Source organism: Terrapene carolina, unplaced genomic scaffold, assembly GCF_002925995.2.
Source record: "Terrapene carolina triunguis isolate 2854851 unplaced genomic scaffold, T_m_triunguis-2.0 Scaffold247, whole genome shotgun sequence".
In the NCBI taxonomy this organism is placed as follows: Eukaryota; Metazoa; Chordata; order Testudines; family Emydidae; genus Terrapene; species Terrapene triunguis.
This window is the reverse complement of record NW_020664598.1, coordinates 10,403,482-10,416,642: the sequence shown is the minus strand read 5'-3', so window position 1 is coordinate 10,416,642 and position 13,161 is coordinate 10,403,482. Positions and strand designations below refer to the sequence as shown.

At 40.5% G+C, this 13,161-nt stretch overlaps 1 protein-coding gene across 1 annotated transcript in view; it reads right to left on the bottom strand.

The window, feature by feature from the left end:
* Window positions 1-13,161, bottom strand: part of IGF1 (insulin like growth factor 1) — a 79,330-nt gene that overhangs the window by 20,140 nt on the left and 46,029 nt on the right. Inside the window, exon 3 of the mRNA XM_024208153.2 lies at window positions 266-447. Coding sequence (XP_024063921.1) covers window positions 266-447 — 182 coding nt within the window. The remainder of the gene's footprint in view (window positions 1-265; window positions 448-13,161) is intronic.

The window sequence follows — 13,161 nt, the reverse complement described above, 5'->3', positions numbered from 1 at the left end:
TTATAATTTTACACTTGACTTGCCAGAGTTTATGCTCCTTTCTGTTTTACTCTGTAGATAACTTAGAGGTGAAATACTCCATATTCAAGGAACCAGGCATTCCCTTGACAGACATTACTTTCCAAAAGTGCCACTAAAAATCTTTGAAACCTATATTTGAAACCTAGGGGATATTTTAAATAAGATTCACAATCATGATGCTTTTCCTTATTAGTTAAAACACATATTACTTGCTACATGACCAGGCTTGAGTAAAATCTCCTACCCTTTGTGCTTTTGGCATATCAGTGTGGCGCTGAGCACGTACAGAGCGTGCAGATTTGGGTGGCTTGATAGGAGCGCAGTACATTTCCAGCCTCCTCAGGTCACAGCTCTGGAAGCAGCATTCATCCACTATTCCCTTGTGGTGTAAACGTCTACTGCTGGATCCATACCCTGTTGGCTTACCTGCACACAACACAAATGGGAGAGTTTTATTGTTGGGGAAAAAATGCAAAAGCCTCAGTAGCACTCCTATGATAGGCTGCATTATTATAGCTGGAATACTGGTGATAGCTGTAGTTAAGGCTGCCTATGTGTTTCCATTCTAAGATCCTTTCTTCGTTGCTCATAACTCTCTGAATCATTCACCTGAAAATGTCCAGGCTTTGTCTGTGCCTAAGAGCTATTTTATTTTAACCATTGAGAAAAAACATATCTTTTCTTATTATAAAAATGTTGTAAAAATGTTTTTGGAACTATTTTAGCACTAAAGAGGTTGAGGGTAGGAAGCTTAAATTTGGCAATGTACCTGTCATCATTTGGGTGAAAACTGACTTTGAATTGGCAGAATTAGGAGTGATTAAAGATCATAATTTGTTCATAAAAATTATAGAAAAGTAGGACTGGAAGGGACCTTGGTAGAGGTCATCTAGTCCAGTCCCTTGCACTGAGGCAGTACTAAGTATTATCTAGACCAGTTCTGACAGGTGTTTGTCTAACCTGCTCTTAAAAACCTCCAATGACTTTGGGCTAGTCTACACTAGAATGGCTACAGTGGCTACACTAGAATGGCTACCGATGTAGCTGTGCCACTCTAGCGCTGCTAGAGCAGACGCTTTGTGCCAACGGGAGAGAGTTCTCCTGTCAGCATAATTACTCCACCTCCCTGAGCGGCAATAGCTTCTCCTGCTCACATAGCATGTCCACACCGGTGCTTAGCTAGATGTAACTTATGTCACTCGGGGGTGGCTTTTCCCTGAGCGACTTAAGTTATAGAAAAGTAAGCGCTAGTGTGTGCAAGCCCAGAGATTCCACTGCCTCCCTAGGTAATTTGACCCGTGCTTAACTACCCTTAAAGTTAGGAAGTTTTCCTAATGTCTAACCTAAATCTCCTTTGCTGCAATTTAAGCCCATTGCTTCTTGTCCTGTCCTAAGTGGTTAAGGAGAACAATTTGTTCTTATTGAATTTCATCCTACTTATTTCAGACCATTTCTCCAGTTTGTCAAGACCATTTTGAATTCTAATCCTGTCCTCCAGTGCGTTTGCAACCCTCCCAGCTTGCTATCATCCGCAAATTTTACAAGTGTATTTGGTATGCCATTTATCCAAATCATTTATGAAGATACTGAATAAAACCAGACCCAGAACAGATCTCTGCAGGACCCCACTCAATATGCCCTTCCAGCTTGATTGTGAACCATTAATAACTACACTCTGAGTATGATTTTCCAACCAGTTGTGCACCCACCGTATAGTAGGTTCATCTAGATTGTATTTCTCTAGTTTGTTTATGAGAAGGTCAGGTAAGACAGTATCAAAAGCCTTACTAAAGTCGAATTATATCACATGTACTGCTTCCCCACTATCCCGGCTTGCTACCCGGTCGAAGAAGAATATTAGGTTGGTTTGACATGATTTGTTCTTGACAAATTCATGTTGACTATTACTTATCACCTTATTGATAGGTGCTTACCTTGATTGTTTGATTATTTGCTCCATTATCTAAGCTGACTGGTCTATAATTCCCTGGGCTGTCCTTATTCCTCTTTTTATAGATAGGTAATGTATAGTAGTTTCTTTAAAATAATGGATAGTGCTGTTAAGATACTATTTCCTAACATTTTAAACAAAAGGGGGCTTCATTGAGCCTGCATGTGAGGCTAAAATTAAGTGTAAAGGGGGAAAATATAGTGAATTTCTACAGACTGTAAGATGTGGTTTAATCAGAAAACAGTAAGCAGTAGAAAGTAAGGTTGAGTTAGCACTAAACCAGTAAAATGCTGTAAAAGCAGTAAGCATTAAGGTGCATGGTGAGTGAGGGAATGCTGTATACTGCTACCTAGCACTGTATGATTGCGACACAATGCATGAAACAGGACTGGTATTGCATACTGTTTGCTGCTTATTGTACCCTATGGTCACTGATCAGCTGCGATAAGTGTGTGCTCTGTGAACGAGGCAGTGTTTGCCCATTAAATGTTTGCGAAAGTAAAACTTGATTCCACTAATGTTTACCCAATGTGAATGCAACAGGGGAACCAATGCAGCAGAAATGAATCCACTTAATAACTCAAATTGATGGTCACAGAAAATGTTTTGCAGTATTAATCCAGCTCTAACCAACAGTAATGTTATTAAAATCCCCACAACATCCACTTCTACTTTTCTCTCCTTCTGATCCATGTCTTCCTTCTTTCCGACTTTCTTTTTTTGATTTCTTGGCTAGTTTCTGCTTTTCTCTCCACTCTTTGACACCAGGCAGGGAGTTGGGCATGGAGCAGCCCTCTCTTTGCTGGGCCTGTAGTTTTACTACTACACAGTGATGACATCCAGTTGCACTGTCAGGAGACTGAGTTTTAGGAAGGGACAAGGGACTCAGCCTGGATGAAGAGTGAGACTATCACAAAGTTGATTAATTTAGTTTTTCATTGGGAAAATTTTGCTTCTTGCCCTTTTACAGTAAATTCTGGAGGCATAAAGACATCCTGGGGTTGTCAGTTTGGGGAAGATAGTACAGTTTGTACTCCTTTGTGATTAAAACAAATAATCACTGATCAAGAGCCTCTGAGACCATAGTACATCAATAAAAGAAAAGATTTTTTTTAGTGATAAAATATGTCTAACTTTTTAGCCAGGGATACCGTCAGCTCAGAACTAACTGTCCCTGTGAGCTTTGTAAACTTAAACAATAGGTTTTTTTTAAACATCCTTTTCCAGGGATTATAAATTAAAGAAAAAGAAAAACATGCTTATTTAGTACATTGTAATCCACTGAGGACCTCTATACTGTACATTCTCTGCTAAATTATTTGTTTCATAAGGATAAACAGGACAGCAAGCCAGTAATAGATTATAGTAATATTTTATGGTGTAGGGTTGTTTTTTTGGTGTGTTTGTGTGTGTACCACCGAAATGTCTTATAAATGTGCAGAGATAAAGAAATTTTTAAAGGATTATCTAGATTATTTTCACCCAGTAAGGAACACTACTACCTGTGAGATATGCAAGACTTGATTCTGAAGCTTTCTAACTTGATCTCCTCAGCATAACTTATTTTATAGAACTTAGTGTTTAGGAGTCAAAAATAGAGTGGCTCTTACTTTACCTGGTACTGGGAGCTGTCTCAGCCCTGGTCTACACTGGGGGGGGGGGGGGGGGATCGATCTAAGTTATGCAACTTCAGCTACATGAATAACGTAGCTGAAGTCGACGTACTTAGATCTACTCACCGCAGTGTCTTCACTGCGGTGAGTCGACTGCTGACACTCCCCCGTCGACTCTGCCTGTGCCTCTTGGCCTGGTGGAGTACAGGAGTCGACGGGAGAGTGCTCGAGGGTGGATTTATCACATCTAGACTAGACGCGATAAATTGACCCCCGCTGGATCGATCGCTGCCCGCCGATCCGGTGGGTATTATAGACATACCCTCAGATTCTCTCTGACTTATTTTACATTTAAATAATTGCAGCTTAAATTCTGTCCCTGGAAGTGCCTGTGTACCTCTCACTGACACAGATCATCAAACTATTCATAGAAACTAGTTTATTTATCAAATTTAGCTTTTTTCACTTTACATATTGCCCATTCACAGACTGTGATTTTAACAAATCTGTTGTGTCTTGTTTTAATTTAGGTTGTAAAATTTTGAGGTCAAGAACTTTATTTTTCACTTGATATGTGTTTTTACAGTACCTAGAAAGCACTAATCCTGACTGGGTCCTCTGGGCGCTACTGAATTACTAATAAACAGTCAGAATAATATGTTCACTGACGCAATGTTTATTAATTGCAATTTGAGTCGTATGCCTTTTTTGTCTAGAAAAGAAGAGAAATTACATTAATATATGGAGATATACCTATCTCATAGAGCTGGAAGGGACCTAGAAAGGTCATTGAGTCCATCCCCCTGCCTTCACTAGCAGGACCAAGTACTGATTTTGCCCCAGATCCCTAGGTGGCCCCCTCAAGGCTTGAACTCACACTCTTGGGTTTAGCAGGCCAATGCTCAAACCACTGAGCTATCCCTCCCCCCACGCTGCCAAAAAACAGAACCAATTCATGGTAGCCATGGCTGCTGTCTTCAGAGTAAGGCCCTGTTTTAGCAAAGCACTAAAACATGTACCTATGTCCATTCTTATTCAGAAAAGCCATTAAGCATGTGCTTAACTTCAAACACACAATTAAGTCCCATTGAAATGTGCTTTGCTGAATGGGGTTGGATGTAAACATGTACTTAAAGTTAAGCACATGCTCGAATGCTTTGCTGCATCAGGGCTTAAATGAGCCGAACAACATTATGGTGCTGGTTCTGAGAGGGTGCTCAAGACCAGGGAATCATCATCAAAAAGTCAGTCTGTTCTCAGTCATTCTGTTTATCTTAAGGTATGTAGAGTACAGACACAGCACACCCAGCTAGCACTGGTATAAATAGCAGTGTAGACAGTGAGACACTGCTTAGGTGAGTACAATAGAGACACACCAGAACCCTACGGTATATACCTTACATGGCTGTCTACACGCCCAAGCAGCACGTTCTATATCTACACTGCTATTTTTATCAGTGTAGTGTGCCACTACCTCCCCACTGCTGGAGTCTTTCCCTACTGCAGTGATAAGCTCTGATACTGGGACAGGCAGTAGGCAAAGGCTCTGGCAGCTCCCCACTGCTGGACCCTTTCCCTGCTGCCTCCTCCTTGCCACAGACTTTCACAGTGTGGACTTAGACTTCCTTTCACTGTGACATGGAGCTACATGTATCCCACATGCTGCTGCAAGAGTAGACAAAGTTTCATACGGTCCTTATCACCGCAATATCTGAGTCATTGGGAAAGTCACCATCGTTTTTCATCTATCTAAATGCTATGAGATTTCAGCGATAATCATAATATTTAATACTTATTTAGTGCCTTTCATGAAAAGATATCACAAACAATAAAGCCTCACAACAACCCTAGGAGGTAGGTAAATATTATTCTCTCCAGATGGGAAATTGAGGCACAATAAGATTAAGTCACTTGTCAAATACTCCTATAAATCATCAGTCAAGTTGGATATAGAACCAAGTTCCCTTCACTGACTACATGTCCTGTGAATGACAGTGTCTTATGAATTTTCCTGAGACGATAACTGTATCCCTGGTTCTTTACCAGAGCCAATTAGCTGTTACGCAGACGTATCAGAACATTTCTTACACTAACCTTTTCCTTTAATGGTAACTTTTTGTCTGATCCTGCAAAAGGACTGCAGGATCAGGCCCTCTTGCTCCTATTCAGCAAAGCACTAAAACATGCACTGAACTTCAAGCACATGCCTAAGTCTCATTAAAGTTAAGCATGTGCTTTAGTGGTTTCCTAAATGGGGATAGACTTAAGCATGTGCTTGGAGTGCTTTCCTGGATCAGGCCCTACCCAAGTGAACAGCATGAGAAAATATCTTAAAAAGGCAAGAAGGCCTACACATGCAACATCAGTTGTCCTGTTCATAAGAAATTTTATAATAAAAGGAAATGGTCTGAAGGGGAGTTCATTCAAGGGAATGAGCTCCCTAACCTTTTGTTGCTCATATTGTAATCTGTTACCTAAAAGCCAGGATTGCCTAAAAATACTGATTGATCCTGATCTGCCAGTATGACGTATCCAGTCCTGCTCACCCAAACAGTTCTTCCCTTTCGTTCTGACTCAACTTCAAAACTGCTCTCTGGCTGCCATCAAACAGTTCCTTATATTTACTCAACCTTCAGAATGATGCCTTTGGACATGTAACAGTCCTAGGAATTCCTTTTTGCTGATGTATACTCATGTCCTTGGAGGTTTTTTTCCTTTTTTGTCAGCTGTTCGCTCCAAAGAGGTTTCATATCATGTAGGTCAAAGTTTACTTAATAGAATTTTTGGCTACCATTGAATCTACTGTAGCAAAGTATTCTGCTGTTTCTTGAAAATGAGCCAAGTTATAGAATTCCAATGGTTAAACAGCTGGCTTCTGTAATAACAGAACTTCCCTTTAAACAATGCGTGGCCGTGAAGTAATTTAGTAGGGCCTTCTCTATGCTAGACTCTTCTTTTTGCAGCAAATTTCTCACTGCTGAGGCCACAGTTCAGCTCTACTGGTAGTAGCAATATTGGGAGCTCTAGTGTAGACAGCTACAGAAGGTTTAACCATCCTGCCATCTAGACCTCCTCTGAGGATTAGAAACTGCACTGGTAATATTAACAATGAGAAATGTCATGAAAAATAGTTCAGCAGAAACACAGAGCTAGCTTACTGCTACAAAAAGAACAGGAATACTTGTGGCACCTTAGAGACTAACAAATTTATTTGAGCATAAGCTTTTGTGGGCTACTCTGAAACCTTACTACTACAAGGGCTCTGGAAAGAACTGTGGCATCACCCAAATCAGAATCATTACCCAAGTCTTCACACTGTGCTGTAATAAGTAACGTATTTGTCATTACTGGAGCAGAAGCTGAGAGTGATGTTTAGGCCCTGATTCAGGAAACCATCCCAATTTAGGAAACCACCTAAGCACATGCTTAACTTTAAGCATAAAATGCAAAATGTGAAATCCAAGTTAAATATCGCCAAATCTACAAAGCCAAGATTTTTAAATGTGACTACTGATTATGAGTGCTCCAATTTTGGGTGTCTGATATTGGACACCTAAGCAATGAGGTGCCAAAATCACATTTGAAAATCTTGACTATGAGGGGGATCCTTTGCTATTGGCAATGGGGGCAGTTGGTTTCTCCTCCCCACCAGACTTTTCATATGCTTGTGTGTCTTCCACTTTTTGCCTCACTCCATGTGACTTTGAGGATATGATATTGTCACATATAATGTTCTATATGCTGACACAACTTTGCCCCCCAGAATTTTTCTGCAATGATGCCCCTGTTGATGACAAAATTGTTCCCATTGTAACTTCTGCATGAGTTTACTTCGATGGCATTTCTTTAGGGTTTCCAGTCACTACTGGGAAAACTAGAGGCCTGTGTTAAATCAAAAGGGAATGTCTGTGTTTTGATGATGGTACGAAAGATTTACAAAAATCTTGCTACCTGTTGTCAAAGTTCCTGTACACTAGGAATTATTTAAAACTTAAATCTAGCAAACAAAGCAAGCTGATTTTAATAAAAATGTACTGCACTTGTTTCGAATCCTGAACACTTAGTTGCAATTTTGCTTTTGTTTTATTGAGTGTTGTACAATTAATATGTTGAGCCAAATTTGGATTTTGTTTATATCCACCAAAATAAGCATATATTTGTATTTGTAAATATATGATAAATGGATGTACTGGCTCTGAAGCCTAATTTTTACATGTATGAGGCTAAAGGATGAGTTTTATCAAAATGTACTAGTAACATTTGAATGAGTGTTGTGCATTTTTTTTTAACATTGAGAGCACTAGATTGTATGCAGCTACTGCTTTGCATGATACTTGGTTCCATTGCATTCTGAATGTAAAACAATAGGGGATATTGTCTCAATTCATTGTAAAGGGTTTTGTCTTTGCAAATCCTAAGAGAGTTTTGTTGGGAATGCATGAGCACTCAGATGGCATAGCAATGTAACATATGAAGTTATATGACTTTACTGAGAGTTTTGCCTGAGGAATCATATAATCATAAAGACTTAGGGCTGGAAGGGACCTCAAGAGGTCTCTAGTCCACCCCCCTGTGCTGTGGCAGGATTAAGTGTATAAAGACTCACGGATTAGGCTTTATGAGAAAAAAGTCACTGTGTTTTGAATAGAGAAATCCACACAGACAACAAAATCAAACGTATTTGCGCTCTGGAAAACCTAGATTAACATACCGTAGGCTAAATCCACTTAGAAGGAAATTATTACTTCCATCTATGTGGATTTAGTCTCCAGTTTGTGTTAATTTTTAATTTTAGTTAGTGTTTGCCAGACAACGTGCCACATAATTGAACAGGGTAATTTTCTTCCCCGAGGAATCTGCTTTTAGAAACAAATTTTTGCTCTTCATTGGATATTTAATCTTAATTCCCTCCACCCCCAAGAAAACCCAACAACCCCTCTTAAACTTGTTTCCAAAGTACAGAGTTTGTAACAATTTACCCTCACACATAGCTGCATTGCACTATGCCCTCTGCACAGAGCTGCTATTTGGAGGCCCTTAAGTCTACTAAACATGTGATGAGGCCATTATTCGCCACATGGTAATTTCCAAAGTCAGTTGCGCTGATGTGAAGAGTAAGGCCTATAGGCTTGGGTAATATTGCACTGGGATATGAAGAGAAAATTTTATAGTTTTAGAATTCTTAAAAAAAAAAAAAAACTAACAAAAAATTGGGAAACAATATGATGTATTGCTTTAGACCAATACAATTCTCCAGGGGGTGAAAACCTTGCCAGCACAGCACAATTTACAAGCTTAGATCAGATTCCAGCACTGGAAAGTGATAGACAGTGCCAAAAAAAAAATTATACTTTGGCAAGAGAAATGCTTTGCTGGACAGAAATTCATTTCTAAGAGAATAGCCAGGTTTATCAAGGTCTAGGATAAGATAATCAGAAGCCAGTAGATCATTGTTACATTTGAATTCACAGAATGTTGCATACTGTGGTGCAGCTTCCATGGAGGATGTTGGGATTGCATTCTTCCAACTGTAATGAGAATATAGTCCCTATTCTTGTTACAATAGAATAAATTAACATTACACCATATCCTCTTCTTCTTGTATTTGTTCTCACAACAATGAAGTACTGCATAACAATTTTCTGTGGTAATGGTGATGGCACTGCCCTCACCTATCCAAGTAAAACACGGACCCCCAAAATCCAATTTAGATGGGGATAGAGGCCTCTTTAATATTGTTAATGAAATAAATATTGGGAATTGTGTGATTATGGGAGACTTTAATTTCCCAGATATAGATTGGAAGACAGGTGCTACTAATAATGGTAGGGCCCAGATATTTCTGGATGTGATAGCTGACAGATTTCTTCACCAGATAGTCACTGAACCAACAGGTGATGCTATTTTAGATTTAGTATTGGTAAGTAGCAAGGACCTCATAAAAGAACTGGTTGTAGAGAACAGTCTTGGTTTGAGTGATTATGAGCTAATTCAGTTTAAACTAAATGGAAGGATAAACAAAAATAGATCTGCAACTAGGGTCTTTGGTTTCAAAATGGCAAGCTTTACAAAATTAAGGAAATTATTTAGGGAAATGGGCTGGATTGATGAACTCAAAGATCTGAATATGGAGGATGCTTGAAATTACTCTAAGTCAAAGTTGGAGAGACTATCTGGAGTCTGCATCCCAAGCCAAGGGGAAAAAAATGTAGGAAAGGGTTGCAAACCAAACTGGATGAATAAGCATCTCAAACAGGCTATTAAGAGAAAGCAAGAAGCCTACAAGGAATATCAGAAGGAATAGATCAGCAAGGAAAGCTACCTCTTGGTGGTCAGAAAGTATAGGGACAAAGTGAAAAGCCAAGCAAGACTTGCAAAAGAAATTAAAACCAATAATATAAGGCATATAAATAAAAAGAAAACAAGGAAAGAAGAAGTAGGATGGCTAAGCACTGAGGATGGGGTGGAGATTAAAAATAATTTAGCTATGGCTAAGGCTGCGAGTCTGTCATGGAGGTCACAGCAGTCATGAATTCCATGACTTTCCATGACCTCTGTGACTTCTTCAGTGGTTGGTGCTGGCCCAGGGCAGCAGTTTGGATGTGTGCAAGGGGGCTCAGGGCTAGGGGCAGGGGCTTGGGGGTTGTGTAGGGGGTGCTTACCTGGGGTGGGGGGCCCCCCTGCAGCTCCTAGGCAGTGGAGGGGTGGGGTGTGTATGTCTCTGCGCTGCCCGTGCCTGCAGGCCCAGTCCCCGCAGCTCCCATTGGTTGCGGTTCCCAGCTAATGGGAGCTGCGGCAGCTGGCTCCTGCCTCTGCCGCCTAGGAGCTGCAGGGATGTAGAGCTGGGTAGGGAGCCCCTGCCAGCCCCACCAATTTTCCCACCCCCAGAACCAGTGGGGGTCCCAGGTCGCCTCCTCCAGCACCCACAGTGCCACCGGACCGCCCCACTCCCAGAGCATCCCTGCCCAAGTTTTAGTCATGGTGGGTATTTTTAATAAAAGTCATGGATAGGTCATGGGCCTGTGAATTTTTGTTTACGGCCCGGGACCGGTCCATTACTTTTACTAAAAATACCCATGACTAAAATGTAGCCTTAGGTATGGCCGAAAACCTAAACAAATACTTTGCCTCAGTTTTTAATAAGAATAATGAGGATCTTGGAGACAGTGGCAGGATGGCTAATGGAAACCAGGATATGGAAATAGAAATTACCACATCCAAGGTGGAAGCCAAACTCAAACAATAATGGGACCAAATTGGTGAGGCTCAGATAATTTCCATCCAAGAATATTAAAGGAACTGGCACATGAAATTGCAAACCCAATAGCAAAGGGCTGTAACCTATGACTGGAAAATTGCAAATATAGTATCTATATTTAAGAAAGGGTAAAAAAAGGTGAAATCTGCCGGGAAACTACGGCAGATTAGTTTGACTTCAATTGTATGCAAAGTCTTAGAACAAATTTTGAAAGAGAGAGTAGTTAAAGGCACTGAGATAAAGGGTAATTGGGATAAAATGCAGCATGGTTTTACAAAAGGTAGACCGTGTCAAACCAACCTGATCTCTTTCTTCAAGAAGATAACTGATTTTCTAGCCAAAGGAAATGCAGTAGATCTAGTCTACCTAGATTTCAGTAAAACAGTTTATACAGTTCCACATGGGAAATTATTAGTTAAATTGGAGAAGATGGGGATTAATATGAGAATTGAAAGGCGGATAAGAAACTGGTTAACAGGGAGACTATAATGGGTCATACTGAAAGGTGAACTGTCAGGCTGGAGGGAGGTTACTAGTGGAGTTCTGCAAGGATTGGTCTTGGCACAGTCTTATTTAACATTTTCATTAATGGCCTTGGTACAAATAGCGTGAGTGTGCTAATAAAATTTGTGGATGACACAAAGTTGGGAGGTATTGATAATACAGGGGAGATCTGGAATATCATACAAGACAACCTTGAAAACTGGCATAATAGAAATGGGATGAAATTGAATAATGCAAAGTGCAAGGTCATGCACTTAGGGACCAACAACAACCATCATGAAAAAGGCTAATGCAATCCTAGAGCAACAGGTGAGGTGTTTCCAATAGAGATAGAGAAGTGTTATTACCATTATACCAGGCACTGGTGAGACCTCACCTGGAATATTGTGTGCAGTTCTTGTCTTCAATGTTTAAGAAAGATGAATTAAAACTGGAACAGGTGTGGAGAAGGGCTACTAGAATGATCAGAGGAATGGAGATCCTATCTTATGAGAAGAGACTTAAGGAGCTTGGCTTGTTTAGCCTAATGAAATGAGAGCTGAGGGGAGATATAAATGTGCTCAATAAATACATCAGAGGACTAAACACCAGGGAAGGAGAGGAATTATTTAAATTAAGAGCCAATGTTTGCAGAAGAATGAATGGATATAAACTGGCCATCAACAAGTTTAGGCTTGAAATTAGATGAAGGGTTCTAATCATCAGAGAAGTGATGTTCTGGAACAGCCTTCCAAGGGGAGCAGTGGGGGCAAAAAACCTAACTTGTTTCAAGACTGAGCTTGCTACATGTATGGAGGGGATAGTATGATGAGATTGCTTACAATGGCATATGTCCCTTTTGTGACTGCTATTAGTAAATATTTCTGATGGCTGGAGATGGGACACTAGATGAGAAGTGTTTTTAGTTACCACCGAGAATTCTTTCCCAGGTGCCTGGCTGGTGGGTCTCGCTCACACACTCAGGATCTAACTGATCATCATATTTGGAGTTAGGGAGGAATTTTCCTCTGGGTCACATTGGCAGAGACCCTGGCGTTTTTTGTTTTTTTGCCTTCCTCTGAAGCATGGGTTAGGGTCATTTGCTGGTTTGAACTAGTGTAAATGGTGGATGCTCTGTAACTTGAAGTCTTTACATCAAGATTTGAGGGCTTCTGTAACTCAGACATAGGTTAGGGGTTTGTTACAGGAGTGGGTGGGTGAGGTTCAGTGGCCTGCGATGTGCAGAAGGTCAGACTAGATGATCACAATGGTCCTTTCTGACCTTAAAGTCAGTGAGTCTATGTATCCTTTCCTTGCCCACACTCAGTAAAGATATGGTCCTGAGAACAACTATTATGCCTCTTTAATACCCATCTTTTCCTGTGGTCAATGTAGCATCTCCCTTTTTCCAGTTGGATTAGTGGGTGAAAAGCAATGTTAAAACCATTGTTTGAGTAAAATCTTGGCTCCATTGAAGTCAATCTCAGAACTCTTGTTGACTCCAGTGAGATCAGGATTTCACCTTATACATTGCCTGCAAGAAGCTGCTTATGTAGGCCCCGATCCAAAGCGCATGGAAAGACTTCCATTGTCTTCAGTGGGCTTTGGATCAGGTCCATAGTGAGTAATCCTCTGCTTTTCCTTCCATCTGTCCAGATGGAGAACAAACATCAGCTCACTAACATGTAAAGAGACATGGGGTCAATGGATGTTTGGGGAGACCTTGAGGGAGGCAAGAATAAAAAAGCTAGTGAGATACCCTATATCAGAATGAAGCAACAGAGGGTCCTGTGGCACCTTTAAGACTAACAGAAGTATTGGGAGCATAAGCTTTC